This window comes from Monodon monoceros, unplaced genomic scaffold (assembly GCF_005190385.1).
Source record: "Monodon monoceros isolate NGI ecotype Baffin Bay Population unplaced genomic scaffold, NGI_Narwhal_1 Super_Scaffold_11, whole genome shotgun sequence".
Lineage (NCBI taxonomy): Eukaryota > Metazoa > Chordata > Mammalia > Artiodactyla > Monodontidae > Monodon > Monodon monoceros.
In genome coordinates, this window is record NW_021703767.1 from 48,218,662 (window position 1) to 48,245,442 (window position 26,781).

The 26,781-nt window shown below is 36.7% G+C and overlaps 1 protein-coding gene across 3 annotated transcripts in view; it reads right to left on the reverse strand.

The window, feature by feature from the left end:
- Positions 1–26,781, reverse strand: part of ABI3BP (ABI family member 3 binding protein) — a 262,119-nt gene that overhangs the window by 90,610 nt on the left and 144,728 nt on the right. For 2 of the 3 annotated variants that reach the window (XM_029213847.1, XM_029213848.1), the window contains exons 13-18: positions 21,988–22,053; positions 20,758–20,832; positions 20,127–20,201; positions 19,097–19,171; positions 17,908–17,979; positions 17,051–17,125 (exon numbers count right to left, since the gene is read on the reverse strand). In XM_029213847.1, coding sequence (XP_029069680.1) covers positions 17,051–17,125; positions 17,908–17,979; positions 19,097–19,171; positions 20,127–20,201; positions 20,758–20,832; positions 21,988–22,053 — 438 coding nt within the window. Of the gene's footprint in view, positions 1–411; positions 472–1,652; positions 1,728–2,538; positions 2,599–3,566; positions 3,651–4,451; positions 4,485–5,824; positions 5,921–6,726; positions 6,787–8,285; positions 8,334–9,027; positions 9,103–9,217; positions 9,281–10,361; positions 10,410–10,853; positions 10,935–11,889; positions 11,938–12,775; positions 12,818–17,050; positions 17,126–17,907; positions 17,980–19,096; positions 19,172–20,126; positions 20,202–20,757; positions 20,833–21,987; positions 22,054–26,781 lie in introns of all 3 variants that reach the window. The other variant, XM_029213849.1, reaches the window with a different exon arrangement.

A 26,781-nucleotide genomic window follows, 5' to 3' on the forward strand; every position in this document is an offset into this window, starting at 1 on the left:
AGAGGCCCGCGAACCGCAAAAAAAAAAAAAACAAAAAAACAGGCAGATAAAAAAGGCAGGTGTATAAAGGATGTATAAAGAAACTTCCCTGTCACAGCCTGGTTAGCATAGATCAGGATCAGGCACTCTTATAAATACATGAAATTTACCTTAACAGAGAACTCTGGTTGCGCTAAAAGCAAACTGGCTTGAAAAAAATTTTAACTGAAAAAAATTTTAACTAAGTTACAGGGCAGGAAGATATCCCAAACTAGATCCAGGGATGACTCTCTTTAGAATAAGAAGTAACTTGCTTTATGCACATTTAACTCACAAGATAAAGAATGTAACTAAATGGCAACAGAGGGGAATGGGCAGAAGTTTGACACTGAGCAGAAAAAGTGCTTGCTGAAGGTCAGAAAGTGGCATTACCGAATGCTGTCCCTGGAGCCTCTTTGATAGGAGCAACTGCTTCAAGGACTGTGGCAGGAACTGACCAAAAATAATAATAAAAAATGTTAAACATTTATACAGTCTCAGAGGGATATGGTGTGTCTGCACTCGGGTACCAGTTTATCACTCAGGAAGGATTGTCTCTGTACTCAGATAACTGTCCCTGAGAAGTGTCCCTGAAGTTTCTCATTCTGTGATGATCCTAGTCTAGGTAATGTGCCAAAGTAGACCCTCCCCAACTTGCTAGAAACTCATCTTTGGAAAGAGACAACAAGCTTTGCCCAACTGGGGTACTTAAGAGAGCAAGATAAAGGGTAGCCATTCAGCCTGTGGTTCAGCTGTATCCTTCTGTCTCATGCCCAGGAAAGCCTACCATGTATGGATAGTGATGATTCTTACATGAAACCCAAACTCCTAAGTCCAAGAGTAAAAATTCCTTTTCAGCTGGTCCTTTGAGCCCATTTAGCTACAGCAGCTTCAATAAAATGCTCTGATCAGCACCTAGAAGCTGACAGCCTTCACTGGTCCGAGAAGCCTCTGTCTCCTCTCGCTGGCCTCCACACAGGTCCTGTCTTCTGAACTTCTTCACCCCACCCTCTCGCGCCCCAGCCATCCAAATCTATAGTGATTTCAATGCTCAAGCCCTTCCTAACTATTCTGGCCCACCCTGACTGTTTCTTTAAACCAGGGGTTCACAAACTATGGCCCATAGGCCAAACGTTGCCCATGGCTTGTTTTCATATAGCCCATTTCCATTTTTAAGTGATTGTTTAAAAAAAAAAGGGAAAAAAGAAAACTATACATCAGAGATTACTGAGGCCACAAAGCCCCAAATATTTACTATCTTGCCCTTTATAGAAAATATTTGCTAACTCCTGCCTTAGATCTGTACTATGACTTATACAACTTTAATAGTTACCAAGAAATAGTCTATTCGCCCAAATATATGTTTGACCTATAGCTGTTTCAGTCCACTACACACATTCAATATATAAAGGATGGATAGAATTGAATGAGAAGCCAATGAAATAGACATTTAGAGAGAAGATTCTAATTCACAAAGGGGAAGGAATTTGGCTACCTCCTAAGACCTGTCCGACTGTGTTCTGGTTGCCTGCTCTGGAGTGAAAGTGGCCACTGGCCCTGACTTGCCCCTTCACTTTCTCTAGACCTCACAGGGATGGGCTGCAGGATTCCTCAACCAGGATCTACACATTTACCCAGTTCAGTCTGAGGTGTTTCAGGATTCCGTGTGGTTTTAGATTTGGGATGTGGATGATGAGTTCGCTGAGGCACTTTGGGGGATAAAGGAAAAAAACTTCAGGTTAATAGAGTGTTTTTAGTTCCAGAAGCTGTGGATAGGATTATCGTTGTTATAATTTCTTGAATTGCAGGAAATTTTTCTTTTGAGTTTGAAACATTTGTCCGTATTTGATGATTGCCTCTTTTTATCACTTATATTACTGTGAAAAACAAAAATCACACAGAAACCTGAGTTGATATATCAAGGATATTCTCAGAAGGGATTTTGGAATGAAAAAATTTCCAAAAACCTACTGAATTATTGTGATGGTGGGGAAGGGGTAGGGTGACTTTACACTAATGATGGTGCTGGTAACTTCAATTTACTAGCCTTGGACATATTTTCTATTTCACTCCTTACTGAAAAAAGGCTATCATTATCTAAAATGGCAAAATAAAAACAAAATCGCGCACGTAGTAAAAAATATAGGAATTTAGATCTGCATAAGAATTACGTCACACCATAATGGCTGTGACACTGTACTCAGTTTGGATCAAGGACAGACACGCCCACCCCTAACCCCCATTGATTGTGTCTGAAACTCAGTAACACAGAATGTGATTAAAAGGTTACATAGGGATGAGATGCCACAAATTCAAACGCATTGCCTTACAGATATGTATACTAAGCTAAGTTCATACTTGATTCTTTGAATAACAAATGAGTTGTTTTAATACTCTTCAATATATTAGGAAGTAACTGAATGACAACAGAGGATGACACAGAGTCTTGTGGTTATGACAGTGGCGAAATGGGTCTGAAATGAGTAGGAGCAGATGCTTATGGACATAATGTGTCATTACCTACGGTCGTCCCTGGAGCCTCGGTCCTAAGAGTAACTGGTTCAGGGATTGTGGCAGGAACTGATCAAAAGTAAGAAAAGAAATCAAAGAGATTTTTGTGAGTGAATGAAATGTCAGAAAATTCATCTTAACAGTAAAAATAATGCTTCGAAGGGGAAAAGGGAAGGGCAAGGATGGATTACACAAAAGTTTAAAACCAAGAGGCAGGAACTATAGGGGTGGGAGGTGAGAGGTAGAGGCGGTGGGGAGTAGGGCTTCACCCTAGGGTCTGCCCACCACACATAGAACAGAGAGCCAAAAAGAAGCTGAGACCATACTCGCTAAGTCCTTAGTGAAGAGAGTGGCATTTAATATGATAAGGTGAGGAACAACCTCTCAGTTTGTGGTATCATATTAAACGAAGCATCTTCAGTTCTAAGAATAGAAAAAGCATGGTCCTGTGTAGAAGTAAGGATCAGTGAAGCCCACTGGATCAAACTTAAGCTCTCGAGTAGACATCCCAGTCCCCTTTATTTCATCCTATAGAGGCCCATTCAACAGGAGTGTTATCAACAAGTCATCCTCTGTCTGGTCACCAGCTTCCTTCACCACATTCCCTGTTTATCAGCCTTTGTTCCCTCAACCCTTCACTTATCCAAATTCTGCACTGATTCTTTCCCCTAATTATCCTGGATCTTTTCCTGCTCCAAATATTTACTATATTTCTAGCATATATCATTTGTACTATTTCAGAAATTATTTTACATTTGTATAAACATGCTGCCCTATGTTATTTTCTACCTGTTTATGCAGGAACAGCTTTTGTTTACAACTATAGTACAAAATGTTTGGGAAATAAAGCATAATTCCTACTTCTGATTTGTCTCACAGGTGCTAATATGGTTATGGGGATATAGAAGGGATTAATAAGAAGAATAGTGTTTACTCTTAAGAGATATATAAGGCATGTACCGATTATGTGCACAGAACTCAGGGTCCCAGCTGGGGTAGAATGCTTGGATTCCTTAAACCAGAAACTGCATATTTACCCAGTGTGGTCTGAGGTACTTCTGGATGGGGCGTGGTTTTAGGTTTGGGACGTGGACGACGGGGTCTCTTTGTTGTTGTTAGAGCTGAAGGAAGAAAAGTTAGGATTATTATAGTGCTGTTGACTCCATTACCTCTGAATAGGATGATATAACCGGGCTCTAAGCCTTCTAAAACTGGCCAGAGTTCTTTTGAGTGGAGACACCTTTGTTACTTTGGTTTGAAATTTTATCCTTTAATATATTAACAGGTTTTCTTTCATAATTGAGAATTCTCTAGAGATTAAAAATTATATTACAATTATGCTTAAGAAATGAAGATGAGGGACTATCATTTTTTTGAAAGCATCCCTAATGAGAAATCACGCTAAACTGTGAAAGCATGAAAGAAGTTCAAACCATCCTACACTATTCACTTATAATTTAAAACAACTAGTCTTGGGCAAATTTTCCACTTGGTAATTTACTAAAATAACTACACAAAATTAGGTGCAACATCAATAAAGCAAAAAGAAAAAGTTATGTAGAATTTGAAATATAGAAAGTAAGATGCTTAAAGAAACTTCATGGTATCATAATTGACACTATATTGGTGGTCTAAATAAAGAATATATGGAGAATCACATTTAGCCCCCAGCTCTAACAAACAGTACTATTTAAACAGAGACTCAGATTGACATGATGCAATTACAAGCTGGGAGATGCAGCAAATAGATGTGTTGAATTAAAGTTTATACACATTAATGTTAGAAAGAAAGCCTTTTATATTTTAAGATGAACACAGCAATAGGATGACAATAAATTATGACATCATTGTCTCTACAGAACATAGATAAGTCTGACAACAAGTAAAGAAAGCACTTGCTGAAGGATGTACAGGATCATTACCTAAAGATGTCCCAGTAGTAACAGGTTCAAGGTCTGTAGCAAGAAATGATCGAAAGCAATTAAAAAAAAGAATTGTTAAACACATAAGAAAAGTCACCAAACTCTCTTGAAAATGAACTTCACTAGGGTAGTGTGGTTCTACGGCCAGAAAGCAAAATTTTCAAAGTTCCAAGGTGAGGGTACAAAGATATATGATATCATGAAATGGTTATACCCTTATTATCCCTACATGGTTACCTACAAGTATTGCTTTTTATATCATCTGATAATATAATGGAAAACTCTGCTTAGAAGAATCTTTAGGCATCTGTCTAAAAACATTACGGTTAACAACTGTAAGAAAAGAATGTGAAAGTATAATTTATAACACAATATACTGGAAAACAAACAATTACATCTATGTCATGATAGATACAATTGTTGATATATTTAAGCAGATATTGGTAATGAATAACCAAAACAGACAACGCTCCTTTTTGTTAAGAGTCCACTTTGGAAAAAGACCAAGACCTCTGTCCAAACAAAGCCATATAAAAGAGCAAGATACAAAGGGTCATTCAGTCTACAAAACTTGTCAGTTCATCTCTCTGTTATCAGGACAGAAAAGGGCTGACTGGAGAGTATGCTGCAGCCAAGTGGCTCAAATCCAATCATTGAAGTCAGGCACTCAGGTCCTCTTCACAGACCCATCTAAAAGTAGCACTGCTGACCACAATTTCTGAGCACCAGCCAAGTAAACATTGCACTTCTCCTTTCTCACAATCAAGTTCTACTTCCAAGTCCTATCCTTCTGCTGTCATCCACACATATGGCACCTTCCAGCTTCTGTTTGTTATTCCTGCTCATCCCTCCAACAAATCTACAAACTATACACATTTCAAGGTCCACATGACACTTATCACCCCCATGGATCTTTCACTTCTCTAAGAATTAACTAACAGTTGGTAAAACTCAATAAATATGTTGCTTTTGCCCATTTTCCTTTCTATCCGTATATGAACAGTTTCACACAAGAGCAGCTTCCTCCCTCAATGAAGCCAAGTCCCTTGTTATTTCTAAACTGTTCCTCACAAATGCTAATGTGGCAGTTCATTAAATATGAGACTAATTGAACTAAATAGGCTAGATACTAGATACGTTTTTGCAGAGCCAGAATCAAAGAGAAAATGTAATCGAATGGTGAGAGAAGCAAATAAAATACAAGGTACCAAGAAGATACTAAGTAGCGTGAGGAAGTCACATGAATTGACTAGAGCACTTGTAACTTGGGCATCCATCCTGAAGGATCACAGGGTTACTAGGCAGCGAGTTACACTCCCACCACAGTATCACATCCAACAAGGTTCCACAGGTACCAGGAACCACATATTTACCTAGTTTGGCCTGAGGTGTCTCTGGGCTCGGCGTGGTTTTATGTTTGGGACGTGGACGTGGACGACGTTTTCTTGTTCTTTGTGATGTTTTTGGAGCTGAAGAAAGGAAACTGGTTAATGTTGTCTTATGACTCCAGAAAAAAAGGATGATACATGGCTCTAGGTTTTATAAAATTTTGCTAGATTTTCTGGAGTCTTGAGAAATCTGTCTCTGGGGTTTGGAATTTTCTTTGTCATCCATATGCCAAAAAAAAGTTGTGGGGGGTTGTCTGCCGACAGTTCTTTTGAGAAAGAACATATAACATTATTTTAATTATCTGAAAACTTTACTGTTATTGCTGGTATCAGATTTTCAAAGAGAACCCTGATCCAAGGGACGTCAGAAGCACAGCATGTCTACATCGCATTAGAGAGGGACACAGGCTCACCTGCTCTGGGGAGATTATATTTAGAAATGACTTGGTTTAGGCATACATCCCATTAAACATTATTAGACTAAACACATCTCATTTCTTAAAATCATTGGTAGACCATAAAAATGCCTGGAATATCTTAAAACAACTTTCTTTTGATGGCCACAGAATTATACCTGATGTTTATAGGGCAGAGACTCCTAACTGCGTTTGGAATTCAGCAGAACCACTGGCTCTGTAAAGCTTTAAGAAAGCTGGATAATGTGGGTGATAGATACTCTGCACTAGCTTCAGAGATGCTTATATTCTAACCAAGTGACTTATTTTAAACATCTTCAATATGTTCAAAATGAAAGAATATAGCTGAGTGACAAAAAGGGATGATGAAAAAATCTTACAGAAGAGAAAACCCTTTGACCAACATAGTAATGGAATTGACTGGACCATGAACAGAAAATGCTCTTGCCTGAAGACATCAAAGGTCATTACCTAATGTTGTCCAAGGAGCCTCAGTTCTCAGAGTTACAGGTTCAATGTCTCTGGCAGGAACTGACCAAAAGCAATACAATAAACAATGGAGGTTTAAGAAACATAGGAAAAGAAACAAAATTATCTTGAAAATGAATCCTTTTAATCCTGTAATGTTTAAAAAGCATTTATGAACTCTGGAAAAAGAGTATTTGTTCTGTAATAACTGGCTGTACTCTGGTACCCATTTATCTCACAAAACAGCCATACCCCTTGCACTTTGCATCCCTGTGAGGCCAATGAAAAGTAGGTTTTTTGGTGTTTAATTATATGATTGCAGCTGTATCGGAAACTTGGCTCCAAAAAAATCTCTTAGCTGTCTGATATGTATTTTAAATTACTCTGAAAAATTATTATGAAAACTTCTGTTAGTATTTGAAAGGTTTTCACCACCATTATTAATATATTTTTTTGAGAAATGGTGGTAGTGGTGAGGATTTTTAAAAATGTTCTTAATCAGTCTGATTATTGGAGATCTGTGACAGTTATGCAAAAGATAACCTTGTGCCCTTTCTCCACAATAAAGGTGATACTCTTTGCTACAATTTGTCCTTATTTATTCATTTATTTCAAATGGATACTTGGGAGATAACTATTCAAGTGAGGAACAGAGATGATTAAGAAAAAGGTCTAAAAAGTAATAATTCAACTTTTGTCTGAATAAACAGGATTCCTCTAATTCTCTAATATTCTGAAATGATTGAATTACACATTGGTATAAAATTAAGACTTATGACTTCTTGGTTTTAAAATAGTGTCTCTATTTTTCAAGTCCATAAGATTAAATGTAACATTAAAATATCGTATCACCAAAAACTCTGTAAGCATTTATATGGAGATTGCCTTTTGCTGACTGTCCAAGATAACATAGCACAGAGTTGGTTTAAGCCACATCTGAGAACATCTTCTGAACGAAAGGAAAACATGGCATCCGGAAGAGATAGAAAGTGAGAACCACAGGACAAAACAATATTCAAAGCTGATTGCCTTCAAACAAAAGAGGAAAATCCCTATTTTGTTTGGAATTCAACACCACAGGACGGATTTATCAACAGAAAGGTCCAGTTGCATTTGAACATTATGGAATCAAGAAGAAAGGACTTTTGCGAGAAAGAGACAATTTGTATTTTCTCAAGCTCCAACCAGCTTTTTCATTGTTCCTCTCCCACATCATAAATTATACATACATAAAAGCAGAGATTTCAAAAATGTCCTGGTTTGAATGATGGATGGAGAGAGCACCTGTAACTCTTGCCAACATCAAGTGCTGCAAGCAATCTGACTATCTCTGAAGATGATCAAAGAACAAAAAACATTCAGGGATTGTAAGCTGAGCGGCAGCTGTAAGAATGCCTAATTATATTAAAAAGGTCCTTGTTGAAAATAGTAAACAATTTTGGGGAATGAATGAAAAAGAGGATGAATGACAATTGTTTACACAAGAGACTACAGACAGTGACAGAAATGAGAGGGGCAAGTTCAGAGAAACATTGACCAAGAGGGAAGACATCCATCGTTACCTATGGTTGTGGAGGGCGCTTCATTCTCAAATGTAACAGGCTCAAAGACTGCACCATAAAAAATAAACAGATATAAGAAACAAAACTAAGGAAAGCTAGACTTTTAGGTTCTCATTGATGCTTAATTCACAGGACACAGAACTTGGTTTATTCTAAGCTGATATAAATTGCCTCCTTGAGAGACTTATTTATTATGAGAGATGCTCTCAGTAAATTAGAATTTTATACTAATTGGCATCTTAGGAGAAAATGTCACTTGGAAAACAATTGAATTTTCAGAACTATTATATAATATCTTCTTATTTAGTAGAAAATCACTTAGTTCATAGGTACCATTTGAAGAGCCAATAACGTATTTTAGAGAAAGCCAATCTCCATGTGCCTATAAAGGAAGAACACAGGGTCAGCCTCCCTAGTGGCAGCTGCTAAAATCACTTTCAAAAATGCTCCAGATACAGAAAAACCAGGCTTCTATTCATTACAAACCCGAATTGAGAAGACAGAACCTAAAAATGCTTTAAGAGTGGAATCTGTCAGACAATCTGATATAAAATTAATTTCCCAAACATTAATTTGTTCATTGAACACATGAAACACACGTGTGGCTACTTTGAGAAGATAACGAACAAAAAAACCATGGTACTTGGGTTTCTATGCTTTTATGGTGTGACAAACTGCAAGCATCTTCAGCAACATCCCCAGAGAAAAAGCTTCTTAAGCCGAAGCACTGGAAATTCTTTACCGGATTTAGGTGGTGGCGTATCTGGTTTTGCTGTGGTTTTGGGTTTAGGAAGTAATTGCTTTGGTGATTTTGAATCTGAAGGAAAAAGGTGCTATAATTAGTGTCATGTCAGAGCTGTGAATGTCAAGATTAGCGCTACTTACACACCGTTTTCCTGGTTATAGATTAAGACACTGAAAGTAGAGATTACCAGGCTGGATTTGAGGTACATCTGGTCTACGTGTAGTTTTAGGTCTTTCGGATGGTTTCGACGCTAAAGAAAAAAGTATTAAGGTCACAGCTGTAACTGTCAATAATTAAGGACACATATGCTCAAGCAAAGATACTATATAAATTCAGTGAATATACAACAAAATTAATTCCTGGGGTGGGAAGGGTGGGAAATGTGTCCATTCCTACTGATTTTTCTGAAAGAAAAAAACCTTCAGGAAATGTTCAAAATGTGTCTCTCAACAAAAGTAAGGAGAACTATAAGAAGACTTTTTTCTGTATAAGTAATTTTTAAAATGACAAGTATAATAGTTCTGTTTCTTACTGGATAGGTTTTTTTTTCTTTTCCCCAGTATAAAAACAGTAAGGTAGAAATTTGAAACTTGCTTAGTAGGAAATCAGGAAAGTAACCCATAGATACTTGAAATTATACAGCATGTTACATGGCTATTTATTTCTGGAATTTTCTAAAGTAAACCAGTGATAGATTTATTGTGAATGCTGAGAAATTATAATGAAATAATTATAATCAAAACAGCATTAGGACTGAAAACAATAAAACCAGCTGGAGACTTTTAATATTCTCAAGTTACAAACACCATACTATTTTTATCTTGGACCCTAGACAAAGAACAGTGTGTGTGACTTTGGTTATCAAAACATACTCAAAAAAATTCCCCAGAGAAACAGAAAAGCTGAAGGAGCCATTATTTCATGCAGCTGTTTAAGAGGGAGAAAGTCTTACAAGTTGAATGAGTAAAGCAATGAAATGGTAATCATGACACTGGAATAAAACATTGCCATTTGCCAAGTCCAGGATGAGCACGGAAGTCCCTGAGAAAGAGTAGATGGCTTTCTCTACACGAGGACACATCATGGGAGGACAGAGAGTTTCTAGAAAACCAGGAAGTTGTGTTCAAAACCATGGACTTTCCCTGAATTAGCATACAGAATTCTTCTAGAAGTTTCCTATCTTCAGGCTCTTCAGACCCAGATAGGAAAGGTGAGGGAAAGCATGGAACAAAACTGTGACACTGTGTATAGAATTGCAGTCATGCCTGGGCAGAGAGCAGGAAAAGCAAAAGTGACAACCTGGGAAAGCAATTGGAGGAGACCAGAATTACCAACTGTGGGCACCAAGGGCTCCAGTTGTACCGTAGCAGGTTCCAGAGCTACAGAGGCAAAAAACCAAAAATACTAATTATGTCAAGAAGTGGCATCTTGAGGAAGGAAACATTACTCTTCCATCTTTGCTTAAACCGTGTACTTTTTTTGAATGTGATTTTCCTTTTTATTTTTCCCATTTGCCCCTCTTCTCCCTATTGCTTTCCCACATCTCATCTGCCATGAATACACATCTTACGTAAAAGTTTTACGGTGCCCTACTTTAACGATCCACTTAGTGGCCCAGCTTACTGCTGTGTATACTTAATAACTACAAATAAAAATATAAACGTATTCATAAAACGTGAATTTAGAAAGTATAGATCCTTAAATATAAAAATCAACTACACTGGTTCCTAAAGCCCAGCTATTTAGGCGGTAGGTAGCTACTATATCAGAAACTACCATATTCCACTTTCTATGTTAATTGGAACCCTGAACATCACATTTACCAGGTTTGGACTTGGGCACATCTGGACTAGGTGTGGTTTTAGGGCGGGGACGACGACCTGGTCGTTTGGTCTTTGGTGGAGCTGAAGAAAGAAAATCAGCTAGTTAACACACAAAAGGTGGCCCTACAAACTGACCATCAATACTACGTGTATCTTAGAAGCACATTTAAGCCCTTTGATTTATTGCAGATATGTATCCTTCTGTTTGCCACTTTCTATCATTATTTACCCAGTTAAATGAGGTCTTGAATAATGGATTTTTATTTTATTTTTTGCCAAATATTTATAAATAACTGTTCAAAAGATCTCTCTATTCTGAGGTGGAAAATTCAGAACTTTGTACAGCTTGGAGAAGACGGTCTCATTCAATTTTTGAAGGTATATGTTTAACAGGAACATGAGAAAAGTTACTTGTAGAAGCCACTAGGGATAAAAACTAAAATTTATTTGGCCTAAGATTCAAAAGGAAATGTTTTTCGCTTAGCATTTAAAAATCTGCAAATCAACATGGGGTGGGGTGGGGGAAAGGGAGGGTGGGATGAATTGGGAGATTAGGTCGGACATAAATACACTACTATGTGTAAAGTAGATAGCCAGTGGGAAGCTGCTGTACAACACAGGGAGCTCGGCTTGGTGCTCTGTGATGACCTAGATGGGTGGGAAGGGGGGTGGGGTGGGAGGGAGGTCCAAGGGGGAGGGGATATATGTATACTGATACATATATAGCTGCTTCACTTCAGTGTACAGCAGAAACTAACACAACATTGTAAAGCAATTATACTCCAATAAAAAAAAAAATCTGTAAATCAGTAACATGTGCAAAAAGGCTTTGAATTCTCAAATTATTTCAGGGAAGGCAACTTTTAAGGAATGAGATATAATTTTTAGACTATAGGATTTAAAATTTTTCTCCAAAGGAATAGAGAACACACACACACAAATGGACATTAATGAACAAATCCATTAATGTGAGCCTGTTAATAAAGATGCCAGCAGTCAGGAAAAGGAAAAAAAGGTAGGTCACTCACTGCATTACCTAATGTTGTTGTTGAAGGTTTAGTTCCCAGTGTTCCAGGTTCTAAGACTGCACGAAAAATGATCAAGAAGGAATCAAAATCAACGGAAAGATGATGAACTTTAGTAAAATACGAAAAATGCTTAATTTTTAAGTACTAAGTTGAGCAATCATAAATGGTGAAACTTTTATCCATATAAGAAATTCCTTTTTTATGTAAATAGATTCCTGTGTTTTTAGACAAAATGAACAAAAACGCAGCTGGTCAGTTAAGTTTGGAAAGAGAAATGGAAAAAAAAAAAGGCATGACTCTCATTTGGAAGATGTAAATGCAATAAAGTAACCAACAACTCATGTTATGAAGGAAAATGTGAATAACTGGCTAAGACAGCACTAGCAGAACAGTTTTTGCTCTCTTGAAGGAAAAGAAGCTACATAGACTGGGGTGAATTTTTATATTTCTCTCATTTAATGAATTTCCTAGTGACACATCAGGATATTTAGATCTGGAAAGACCATAATGCTTTTCAAGAAAGTCTGCAAATGTTAGAGTTTTGAAAGTAAGAAAAACACCTCTAAAAGTGAAAGCACAAATATGTCCTGGGGAAGCCATGGTCCTCTATGGGAAATAACCAGGTTAAAACAAGCTCAGGACATGGTGCTCAAATACAAGGAGGGACAACAAGGAATGTGACAAATCAAAATCAGTATGGCTTTCATGGCTGTCTCAGAGCTTCCACTTCAGCACAGGCAGGGAGTTTATCTTCTGGTGAAAATGGCTGAAAGAAAGATCTGAAGGACAACAAAGAAATAATTTTTTGAAAAGCCAAAGCTAAGCACAAAGTTGAACATAGAGGGTGTGAAAGAAAGAGAATTCTTTTTCACTCACTAAAGCAAACTTCATTACCTATTGGCGGCTGTGATGGTGGTGGAGTCTCAGGTTCCAGGGCTGCAATAAAAGCAAGTATTATCAAAGGGGATGCTGATGAGCACCATTTAAGCTAGAAATTAAAGGTCCTTTACCATAATAAGTGTTCTCTCATTGGTGAACCATCAGGTTCTATTGGCTTATGAAATAAAGCTCAATCAGCCTGCAGCCTCTCCACAAACCACAACAGAAGAAAGAATAGAGAATTCTAATTTTTGTTGTTGATTTTTAGCTATTTTCCCCACTACTGCTCCTCGTGCCTGAGGAGATATTAAAGGAAGTCAGTGTAGCCTCTCAGAGGTTGTTCACCTGCCATTTTATTTTCATGCAGGACAGTCGGTTTCACCCAAGAAAATGGGAAGAGGCAACAGACCCATCAGACCTGTGACCGTGCCTGAGCTCTGTTAGTTTGGGATGATTTTCAGCCTGACTGGATCTGATATTCTTTCACAAAAAATAGGAATGGAACTTACAGTCTAAAAGGGGCCACAAGTGTTCATACGGTGTTCCCCGTATTTACTAGTATCTATTGCTGGTGAACAAATTGATTTACACATGAAATTTATTCCATTTAAATTATCAAATCAATAGAAGTCAGAAAGTAGTCTCAGATTTCATCAAATGCTGAATAAATTGAATAACAATATTATATAAATATTCTGACAGATAAATTCTCCAATGCCATTCAGATTAGCAGTAAATAAATTATACCTCATGCTGAATATAGTTTGGTTAAAAAGTCTATTTGGGTTTTTTAAAAGAAGATCATCCAATAGAGGTTTCCTATTCTGTAGAACAAAAAGAATTCTTTTCTTTCAAGAAGAAAATAAAAAAGGAAATCAGTTGTTGAAATACAAAACAAAGTGAATATGCTTTGACTTTTTTTTTCTTACAGAAAGAAACCAATTAATATGGCACCTACTGACCAGCTTAACAGAACTTAAATCATTTTGCACTTACGTATTCCTTATAGTACATTTACCAGGGTTATCTCTGATATTTCTGGACTAGGGGATATGGAAGGTTTTGGGGAAGCATGTAGTGACTCTTTAGCAACTAACAAAGAAAATATAATAATAAATAATTAGGATAGAGAATTTTCATTTATTCTGAACGCAAGGCATAATAGCACAAGGTGTTACTGAAACGTAGCATCATTCATTAGAATGTCTGTGGCCAAAAAAAAAGAATTCTGATTTCTCAAGAACTTGTCAGAAATAGATTATAACAGATGAATGGCAGAGCTGCAGTGATGTACGAGATAGAAGTACACTAGGCAAAGTAAAAAAATGTGTGTGTGGGAGGGGGAGGGGGCGTGGCTAAATGTCAGCGTCTACAGGAGAAAGGGAAAATAAACAGTAGATATCAGTAATCAAATACAGTATCAAAAAGCATTCACATCTGAAAATAGCAAAAAACAAAAATTCTCTTGAAACTTTGGAGTTGTAATTCGGGTTTTAATTTCTACAAAGTTGCCTTCTAAAAGTGTGAAAAAGTAAGATTTGGTACTTGTAGCACCTTTTAGCTTTCACAAAGATCAAAGAATGCTGTCTTTTGAATTTTATAAAGAAAAATCAGCATTTTTTAGGTCCTGAGACTGAGGCCAAATAGGTATGGAGCCCCATCAATTAAGCTTCCAATTCACCTGAATATAAAAATATTAAAGTCAGTGTTTATTAAAAGTAAATACATCTTCTGATAAGACTTCCTCTATTTCATAGCCTTAAGGTATTACCGATAAAGGTGCAAAAATGTTCCATAAAAAAAGCTGAGTGGCATGCAAATAACTATACCACTCACCTCAGCACAAAACAAAGAAAACTAAGACCCTCTCATGGATTTGTGGCTAGCAATGAGTACAATTTACTATTCTGTCCACCGTGTCAGAGAAATGCATACAACAAACAGCTGTAATCGGAGGTCTCTCCCTTTTTTTCAGATCGTTAAAAGCTTGAAGAGCCGAACGTCATTACAATCTTAATAATTAACTATGAAGGAAACAATTCTTATTGGATGAGGCAGACAAGTTGGGACACGGTAGATGTCTGGGATTTTCAAGAAAGTGCTGGATTCTGCTTATAAAACAAACCAAAACCAATGTGGGTTTTTACTCGTTAGCTTAACCACAAAGGAAAACCAAAGGAAAAGCAGCCTGTATGGAAAGTGAAACAGAAAAACAGGAGAGTGTGAGGAGAGGGCTGAGAAAGGCAATGAATGACTCAAATCAAAAAGCTTTTGGTGGTTTATTTGCTCTCTTGAACCTTGGCAGGAGAAGAAGTATTTAGCAGAGCTATAGTGGTGGTTGCCATAAAATAAATACATTTTAAAAAGCTAAAACCCAAGCAATGGTTTATAGAGAACCAGTCATCACCCTATGTTGCCTCAGGCCACTCAAAGTCAACACGAGTTAGCTTAAGTTTAGGCACAGATTCTGAAGTGGTGATACTTGCTGTTAGGGGAAGAGTGTGGCTATTCTTAGGTGATTAGAAGGTAGAAATCAAAGGAATATAAACCCATTAGCTTCCAAATGATTTCCCCCATTTTAAAGGGAAATGTCAAATTAAGAAATCTCTTTGCTCAAATACCTTAGAGTGATAAGAACACACTCTCCCACCTTGATTTGTATTAATGAATTTCCTCTCAGAAACATTTTATTCCCCCAGAAACCACTAAAAGTAATAATATAGCTTATCATGAATAAATGGTAATAAACATTAGGAGACATTTTTTGATGTTTTCAAATGTTACCTTGTAACAACAGAAATAATTAGATTGGAAAAACATTTACTTAAAGTTGGTGACCCCAAATGGCAGGGGGTGGTGGTGGGATGAATTGGGAGATTGGGATTGACATATATACACTAATATGTATAAAATGGATAACTAATAAGAACCTGCTGTATAAAAAAATAAAATTCAAAAATAAATAAATAAAAAGTTGGTGACCCAAACATAGAGTAATATTTCTCGAGCTGCTTGGTAATAGGTCCCTATTCAAAATACAGCTTAAATGTAAGAGTTACTACCTTATTCTAAAGTCCTCTGGGTGTAATTTTAAAATAAATGTACGTGAAATCCTTCTCTCAGATAGCTGACTGTCAGAGTTCTATGATTTAAACTGCTAGGGCTCTTGAGTTTTATTAGCTATGCTTCTTTCTCCTAATAACCTCTCTGAGTTAGAATACTTCATTCCATTTCTCTGACTTGGAGACCTCACCCCTGGTCACAGCATCAACTATACTCCCTTTGCCTAATCCATAATTTCTTTCCCTCTGACACCTACAACACCTGGAAATCTCACTGCCTCTTTAAAAGGAGTCATGAGAATTCTCTCTCTGAGCAGTTACGCTTTTCTTCCTTACCCATGTCTTTGCAAAAAACAAATCATGCCCACTTAAGCAGAAAACCTCTTGCTTTAATAATCCTACCTTGTAAATATACATTAATGAAAAATCCATATTACAGTGAGAAATATATCCTTCCCAGAGCTAAGGGGTTAAAGTTTTGATGAAAATAATGAGTTGTGATGAAGTTCCCCATATATAATCTCATAAATCAACATTTCAGACTGTTGTAGAGATTCTGGATAGATGGAAAAAACAATTTGATCATTTAACATGTCCTGCAATCCTTGTGCAGGGAATTGTCTCTGTTTTTAATTACATACACAGAATAACCCCTCCCTGCAAAAAAAGAAGAAAAAAAAACCCTCTTTTCTTCAGCAAAACATCATTAATGTCTCCTGAGAAGTAAACAGAAGTCAGTGTTCGGAAATCAGACCCAATTTAGAAAGAAGCCATAGAACATTAGGGAAATACAACCATTGCTAGTCATGCAGCCCGAGAACTGAGAAGGCCCCCAACAAGGCAGAGTTCTTAGGGGATGGAAAGACTTCTCCACTTCTCAGCTGAAAGGCTACTGTTTAGTGTGATCTGAATTCCAATCAACTTTGGCACTGGAAACTATTTCACAGTCCTAGACAAGGGAGTCCTCAATCCTTCCCACCACTCTATTTCTGTGCTTTCTCTGTGATGGTCATGAACATAATGAAACACCACACAGCTCAGAGAGATGCTATGATAATATCAGAGGAGTTGGCTATAAATGACATCATTTCATCGCACTTTCACTCTTTTCATGGAAAGTTATATCAAATACCAAGATGCAAATCAGAAGTTCTTGCTCCAAAGAGTGGCATAAAATAACTTTTCAACCCTACTTTTGGAATATCAAAATAAAGCTCAGGGTAATTACCAGGTTTGGTGTGTGTCACTTCTGGACTGAGAGGGATTTTAGGTTTCAAAGAAATAAACTGTGTTTTACTGGGAGCTGGAAAAATAAAGAAACAAAATAATCAACAAATCAATAATTAGTCATTTCAGTGTCTAAAACCGCAAAAGGAAAACCTATACCTCAAGTGCTATAAACCCGTCATCTTGGATGATTTTGGATTCCATTAAAATAATACTTCACAGAGCACCATTTAATGAAAATACAGTAATAAATTTTCATCTTTTTGAAAAAGCATTTCAAGAGAAATAGCATTGTCACTAGTCACCACAACTACCCAAAGACAGTGATTTTAACCCGTGATTAGAAAACAAAAACCAGTGTAATGATTTTGCACCTTATTTCACATTTCTCAGTCACATCTAAATCTTTAAGCATCAGAAAAGAGAAATGTTTTAAAATTAATATTTACTGATAGGTATAATGTTATGATCTATGGCATAAAGAAATTTTTACTAACACCATAACAGAAAGCTGTTTTGCCAAATGAAGTTGAACTTGAGGGCTTTACTTAAAAAAATGGAGAACTGTGTATAAGACGCAGCTTTAAAAACAATGGTTGCATAGAAGATGAGAAATCATCAGTGGTTTAACGGCTCTCCAAGGTACAGGATGATGTCTAAATGCTGAGTTCACATCAACCACCACATGGCCAGCTATCCAAAACCATGAAAGTCATGGAGTTGATGTGCACTATGAGATAATTTAGTACTGCTGAAATGATCCAATTAGAACAGTGATTGAGATGTTACCTAAAAGCTGGCATACTGGACTTTCCGTGGTGAAATGAAGTAACATATTTACTAAGGACATATTGTTACCCAGTGTTGTCCGTGTAGGTTCAGGGCTTTTAGAAATTTTAGATGTAATTGTTCCAGGACTTGTGGTTCTTTCTGGTGGTGGAAAGGAAAAAAAAATATATTAAAATATTCTAGAGACAATAAAAAAAAACAATCCTCCAAAGAGGAGCTGAATGACCTTTTTAAAATCCTGTAATATTTAGTCAGTGTTTACAAAGTATGCAGTGAGTAAAAGTTTGGGGCAAGAATTTTAAAATTTAGTCATAATAGTATAGCTATAAAAAAATTGTAATAAGCAATGGAATAATCAAAGTCTGGTTTGTCGAGCATGATTCTGAGTGTACTCTTTGACAATGAAGAGTGTCACATCCAGGTTGATAAACTACCTTTACCTCAAACTCTGTGCCATAATATATGTTGTCCCCCTCTCCTTTTCCTCTAAACCCTACACATATTCTGAGGCTTACATCCTCAACTCGTACTTTCTTTTTCTGAGCTTCCACACAGTATTACAGTTTCACAAGCAGGTTGTATAATCTTACATTGCTCATTGTTCATGATATAATCTTAAAAAAAAAAAAATACAAGCAATTGGAAAGCCAGAGTCATGTCCTCTGCATCTCAGCCATCGCCCTAGTGCAAAACTGAAAACATAGTAGTAGGCAACGAAAACAGGAACTGTCTGCCTAATAACACTTAAACTCAGATGCATGCCAGGAAAATAAATTACAGTATATATCACTGTGACAGTAGGACTTGTTTCTATGTTTATACCAAAATTTGCATGCAAGAACATCATTCACTAAAATTGATCTAACAAGAAACAGCAGCATATTACTTAGAAATGTGGAGGTAAATACAAAAGAAACATGCTAAAGAACTGGAGAATGGGTCTCAAGGGTAGAATAGGGTAGGGCAGTGGACTCCTCTTGTTCAATCTAAGCCTTGTAGTACTTAAAAAAAATCTTTACGTATTACTTTGATTAAAGAAGAGTATTTCCCAGAAAGAAAGAACATCATTCACATAATTTTCAATAAGATCTTATTGAAAATGTTTGATCCTTGTTATTTTGCATTAATTATTCATCTTCAGTCAATTCCAAATTTTACAGAGAATGTTTAATCTATAGAACCGTTTCTTTTTATAAGTAGATGGACATTATCTATTTGGAATTAAATATCCTGAAAGGTTAAAGAGACAGTTATTTACCAGGTTTAGTTCTTGGTGTTTTGGGCCTGAAGCGTCGTTTAGGTGTAGAAGGGACAGATGTAGTTTGCAGGGGAGCTGAAAGAAGATTTAATATAGCTTTGATAAATGGTATTTCCCAGGGGTCAATCAGGTTGTAACTGTAAACTTGTAAACTTCCTGAGGGCAAGAACTGCTTTTTATTTCTTTGTATCCCTAGAATGCCCAGCACTGTGTTTTATAGACAGTAGGTGCTCAATAAGTGTTGATTGAGTCAAAAGAAATTAAATTCTATATGAGAATTGAAGGTACATTGTTCACTTTACTGGAAAGGGAGGACCCTTGTGGGATTTAAGAACACAAGGTACAGTTAAGAACTCAAAAGGTGATTTACTGAACAGCACGGGAGAAGCACAAATATTTGAGATTTAGAGAATGGAAGGTTCAGAACTTCTTTAATTCTATATCTCACTACTAACCTCACCAGGAGTTAACGAACTTCATTATTCCAATAATTTTCTATTATAGAATATATGTTGTTTTACTCTTTTATTCATCTTTCTTTATCATATCCAGGATTGCAGAGCCTACTTGGTGCTCTTTATACTTAGGCTACTTGGAGAAAAACAGTCTGACCAAGTGGTATCTAAATATGCTAATTGAAGGGAATGTATTTTAAAATAATTATTATCTATAATTTTGCTGTTATTTTCCAGTGGCAAATTTGAAAGAACTATAGGGAATAACAAGAAGAAAGGGAATAATACTTCAAAATAATGTATGCAAAGACTGAATTTTTATGTCATACACCTGCAACTAATATAATGTTATATATTAAAAAAATACAGAGACACCAAGATTATGAAAATTCTTCGAGGATTATCACAAGGCTAAGTAGGACAGATAACCCAGTTCTTTGAAGAATTTCATGGTAGAGAATGAAGGGAAATGTTTACTACTGAAAATATTCTGAAAAGGCCAACACATGACTGATTCTTTTTGTCACTTTATCCATTCTTTCAAAGTACACAACTATACGAATGTCATTAGTTACCAGGTGTTGTAGGTTGCATTTCAGGACTGGTAAAGATTTCCAGTTTTTGAGGAACGAATGGTGTTTCACTCGGAGCTGAAAACACAAACACCCCATCCCACCAAATGATTCCAGTTAAAATGAGGTATTTTAAGAGTTTCAGCATGCTTTTAGATGGTGTTACAAAGCACATGCTACAAGGACATGATTAAGGATGAAAAATGCATGAATGTTGTCTTGAAAGCTGGTGGATGAAATGATAATTTAAAGTGGAGAAAAGGTCAGAATGAGATTGTTCAGTAGCTGACTCGAGGCAGACTCAATGCATGGAAGAGAGGTGATACAGGCCACAAACACACGAGATGGGAGGATATGGATGATGAAGATGTCCATGCAGTTTTCAAAGCTTTTCATTCCTTTAAGGATGGAAAAAATATCATCTATTACGGTTTAAAAAGAAAAAAGAGAGAGAGAGCCCAAAATGGAACATAAGATGCCTGCATTACAGGAAAAAATATATATTATATTCAGAAATAGGAAAGAAATAAATGATTAGATGTGATGGAATTAAATGGTCATTTGGAAGAAAGGCATTTACATGGATTTTCTTTCGATGGAAAACAAAGCACAATTTTTCTGTTAAAAACATTACCCAGTGTTGCCCTTGGCTGTTCAAGAGTTCTAGAAGTTTTAGATGGGACAGAATCCAGAAATGGATCGCTTGTTGCTGTTGGAATAAATGTCAACATTTTTAAAAGCAATAGAAGGCCCCAGGAATAAAATACAAATTCCAGAGTAATAAATTATGCCTCAAATGGGGAAAAATATCAAGAACACTTGAGAGATTGCTGACCAACATTTTAAAACTAGTGATTCATTAAGAGTTGAAGATGACCTCATTTTTAAAAACATGCAAACTTCAAATGTTAAACCATGATAAAACAATGTTTCATATATTGAACTTTCAACTGGTTTTTCTGGTTCCTTCCCTCTGTTTCTTAAACTGCTAGCTGAATCTACTCTTAGCATTCTATTTCATTTCTTAAAATTTTCTGCTACTATTTAAAATTATTTGCCTTTACTTATCATGGCACCAATAGAGCTAAGATAAGGCTACACACACACACACAAATACCAGACATACGTCTTTGTGTGGCAGAGACCAGTATTATTTACTTTGAATCTCCTGCAGTACCTAGTTTAGTAAGTGCTCAATAAATACTTGCTAGAAGGAACTATTGGACTGAATTAAACTCACTGTAGATAGATCAGTAAGTGAATGCCAAACATTAGACCCAACTGAACTTCTATAGACAAATGAGTGACATGATTGCTCGAGAGACGGATTTCTCACCTTGGCACTATTGCCCTTTAGGGCTGGATGACTCTTTGGTGTGGGAGCTGTCCTGTGCATTGCAGGGTGTTTAGCAGCATCCCTGGCCTCTACCCACTAGATGTCAGTAATACCGTCCCCAGATACCAAAAGTATATCTAGCCATGGCCGAATGTTTCCTCAGGGGGAAGGGAGCAAAATCACCCCCACTGGAGAACCACTACACCAGGGAAAACTAAGAGTCTAAAGCTTTTTAGAATGACTCTGAACACAGGAGAGATAGGCCATTATTTTACTGTGCCTCAGTGGCAACCTAATCTATCTGCATCTCCCACATGTGGCAGAGTTTATTTACTGATGGATGGGAAGAAATAATCATTCAATGGGAGAGGTGGGTAGAATTCATCTCCCTGACACAGATTGCCATGTCTCTCCTGTGGAGCTCTAGAGAGCGCACTTTTTCGTTCGGCAAAAATGAAAGGGAGAACTAGGTGCAGTATTGTCAGAATACCTGGCATCCAAAAAAAAGAATTGAGAGGCTGGGTGTACCTGTGTGGGGTTCTGATATTTCAGGCTCATCTGATGTTGTAGGGCTTGAGAAAACATCATAAGTGGCTTTTAAAAGAAAAGGTAAAACATAAAAGAAGATGTTAATTTTAATTTTAAAAGATTTCATGACATATTTTCATGCTGGCTGAAAGAGGACATTTTCATGTAGGTGTTAGTGAGCTTTGGCTGTGGGCTACTGGTCATGTCAGCAACGTGTAAGCAATCACTAAAAGACTTGCCTCTAGTCCTTCTTGCGCTGAACTAAAGGCCTTTATGCAGTGAGCCCTGACACTGACCCCTAGGGTGATGTGAGCATAGTGCTACTTACAAGAAGTAGTGCCAGCTGTAAATCAAATAGCTTCAAAGAGTACAAACATAAATGAAATCAGATGGCAATTTGAGATTTCCAAAGAAGGAAACAGCAGTCACACTGAGGTAATTTGCACAGAGACTACAGCTTAGTCTTTGTACTTAGTAAAAGTTACCATCATGATGTCTGGATAGTACTTTGCAGTTTGCACAGCACTTTATAGTTTGCACAGCATTTTCTCATGTATCAACTTATTTAACTCTCTTAACATCCCTGAGAAATAGGTGAGGTAGACATTAGCCCCATGTTATAGACAATGGGGTAGCAACTCCATTTTCTAGATGATAAAATTGAGATTCACTGGGGAGAGGACATTTGCTAGTGGTCACACACTGGGACTGTCAAATTCGACATATTTCCCATTCCATTAGCAGGGCCAGGAATGGCAGAGTTAAGACCAGCACCTTCCTCTTGTCCCATCCTTCCTGCCATTTTACCTAGAGGCAGCTTTCTACATTCCTCCATGGAGCCAAAAGCCCATCTATAATCTAGGTGGGTTTAAAGATAAGTTTTATATTCTACATAAAGAAAAGTAGGGTGACCTTAACAATACAGCTTGATTTTAATGTAGGGGTAATTTTCATGTTCACTTAAGAGTTGAATTTGCAAGCAAAAACAGCATCAAAATTAGAAAGTTCCCATTTCTGTACAAAGAGCCGTCACCATGGTAATGAGAGGTATAGAGGAAGCATGAACTGTCAGGAGGCAGGTGTCACATCCCTTGCCCATTGAAAATGGCTGTACAGAAATAAACTATAAAGGCAGGAGCTCATGGGAAAATTTACACATTGGGGCTACTTGTAATTTAGTGACGATGTAATGATACTGAACCATTGCTAGTTGAAGCTGTAGGGAAGCTACGATCAGAGCATGCGGCACAGTCTGATATGCAGAGAGGGTAATTATATTGCACTGCATACAAAAGAGGCAGGAAATATATTTCAGTTTGTGAAGGTGAATCTACTGCTTTGCAAAATCTTCGAAAAAAAGAAAGAATATTATGAGTTAAAATATGCAGATATCCCAAGAGTAAATTTATTACCTTGCAATGTAAAGTTTTCTTTAGCCTAGCTACAGTTTTAAAGGGTCAGATAAGAATGACTCATCTTTTAAAGGGCAAAAATGTTGGCAGCTGCTGATCTTAGGTTCACTTTAAGCCAATTTCAAATCATGGATCCAAGCAAAGTCAGCTCGCTCTAACTACTAGACAAATCAGGAAAACTTTACCAACTTGTATTTAAACCCCTTGTACTAGGTAAGAAATTGTGAATTAATAGCTGACTTATTTATATTTTATACTGTTGCTTTTGAAAAACACCATATTGTCTTTATGTTATCCTAACTCCCACATTTCCCTTCCATCTAGTGACACTGGACCAACTTTCTTATATTCTTGTACTCTATTCCAAGAGATGATATTTATTCACCCTCTTTCTACTTCTTTTCCATATTAACAAGGCCCTTCCATCCTGGAGGTTCCAAGCCAGGCCTCCATCTTCCCTCAAGTTATTCCCAGAAGACACTGTCCTGGAGAAAGAAGCCCTCCTTCCATCATCCTCTGGCAATTGTGACTCACGTCTGAGAGTCCCCAACTGTCAGGGACCTCTTACTTCCAAACATTTTCTCAAATATAATTAAGATTAAAATCACATGTTTGCCAGCATGTTTGGTCCCTGATATTTTTATTTCTGGAGTTTCTGATAGCTGAGTGCTAAAAACACACAAACACCACTCGCTGGAAGTTTTATGTTGTTTGGGCAGCTCTGAGAAGCACACTACTACCTCATTTCATGGGTTAAACAAGAGTTTTTGACTCTGAAGTAATGGATGTCAGAGGATAGGACAGGGTGGAAACTGGAGTTCTCCAAAAATCAACCACTCTTGACTTCTTTACAAAACTCTTGATACAAACAGATGGAAAGATATACCATGTTCTTGGATTGGAAGAATCAATATTGTGAAAATGACTATACTACCCAAAGCAATCTACAGATTCAATGTAATCCCTATCAAACTACCAATGGCATTTTTCACAGAATTAGAACAAAAAAATTCACAATCTGTATGGAAACATAAAAGACCCCGAATAGCCAAAGCAGTCTTGATGGAGAAAAACGGAGCTGAAGGAATCAGGCTCCCAAACTTCAGACTATACTACAAAGCTATAGTAATCAAGACAGTATGGTACTGACACAAAAACAGAAATATAGATCAATGGAACAAGATAGAAAGCCCAGAGATAAACCCATGCACCTATGGTCAACTAATCTATGACAAAGGAGGCAACGACATACAATGGAGAAAAGACAGTCTCTTCAATAAGTGGTGCTGGGAGAACTGGACAGCTACATGTAAAAGAATGAAATTAGAACACTCCTTAACACCATACACAAAAATAAACTCAAAATGGATTAGAGGCCTAAATGTAAGACCAGACACCATAAAACTCTTAGAGGAAAACATAGGAAGAACACTCTTTGACATAAATCACAGCAAGATCTTTTTTGATCCACCTCCTAGAGTAAGGGAAATAAAAACAAAAATAAACAAATGGGACCTAATGAAACTTCAAAGCTTTTGCACAGCAAAGGGAACTACAAACAAGACGAAAAGACAGCCCTCAGAATGGGAGAAAGTATTTGCAAATGAAGCAACTGACAAAGGATTAATCTCCAAAATATATAAACAGCTCATGCAGCTCAATATTAAAAAAAACAAATAACCCAATCCAAAAATGGGCAGAAGACATTTCTCCAAAGAGGACATACAGATGGCCAAGAAGCACATGAAAAGCTGCTCAATGTCACTAATTGCTAGAGAAATGCAAATCAAAACTACAATGAAGTATCACCTCACACCAGTTAGAATGGGCTTCATCAGAAAATCTACAAACAACAAATGCTGGAGAGGGTGTGGAGAAAAGGGAACACTCTTGCACTGCTGGTGGGAATGTAAATTGATATAGCCACTATGGAGAACAGTATGGAGGTTCCTTAAAACACTAAAAACAGAATTACCATATGACCCAGCAATCCCACTACTGGGCTTATACCCAGAGAAAACCATAATTCAAAAAGACACATGCACCCCAATGTTCATTGCAACTCTATTTACAATAGCAAGGACATGGAAGCAACCTAAATGCCCATCGACAGATGAATGCATAAAGAAGATGTGGTATATATATACAATGGAATATTACTCAGCCATAAAAAGGAATGAAATTGGGTCATTTGTAGAGACATGGATGGACCTAGAGACTGTCATACAGAGTGAAGTAAGTTGGAAAGAGAGAAACAAATATCGTATATTAACGCATATATGTGGAACCTAGAAAAATGGTACAGATGAACCAGTTTGCAGGGCAGAAATTGAGACACAGATGAAGAGGACAAATGTATGGACACCAAGGGGAGAAACTGGTGGGGGGAGGTGTGGTGGTGTGATGAATTGGGAGATTGGGATTGACATATATACACCAATATGTATAAAATGGATAACTAATAAGAACCTGCTGTATAAAAAAATACATAAAATTTAAGAAAAACCCAAACAAACAAAAAAACAAAAACCCCCACAAAACTCTTGTAAATATACTTCTTTCTATACCAGAATGAAACATAGGAAATGCTTAGGTATCCCTGGTTTTTAAAGGGCTTCTCCAGCTATAAAATTAATAGCTAAGAGGGGTAAACCCCTCTATTTTTTAGACTCTACATGCCATCATGCATTATTGTTTAGAGGCAGACATCTTCTGTCACCCATATTTACTTTAGTGGGTGACATTCTCCAGCCATTTGTCATTAAGCACTCTTTCTAATCTTGCATTCACAGAATATAAATGGGACCAAAATTTGTAGGAGAAGTCTAATGCTAGTAAAATAGGCAGTTCAATTCAAAGGCTATAAAAAGCAATTTTAGTTTCTTTCAAAAAACAGTAATGGCTTATAATCATGATAACTAAATTTTATTTTTATATTTTTCAGAGAAAAAAATAATATGAAATAAGCCACATTACAATTTTCTCATTTGCTTATAACTTCCTAAAACTACATTGCTAAATTATGTTTTGTTGGCTGTACATTTTATGTTTACTTTTAAAAACCTGATTAGATGCAAATTCCATAATAAAAATACTTTGATATTGCTCTGGAAACATATGATGGCACACAGACAAGGCCTGTACAATGATCAAGAATTCATCAATTTATCTTATTCAAATTCCATGAATATTAATAACTATGTGAAAGACTTTTTTGTTGGACTGTTACTAAATTTATTATTTTTTTAATTGAAGTATAGTTGATTTAAAATGTGCTAGCTTCTGGTGTACAGCAAAGTAATTCAGATATATATATATACATATATATATATATATATGTATTTTTTCAGATTCTTTTCCCTTATAGTTTTTTTTTAAACAT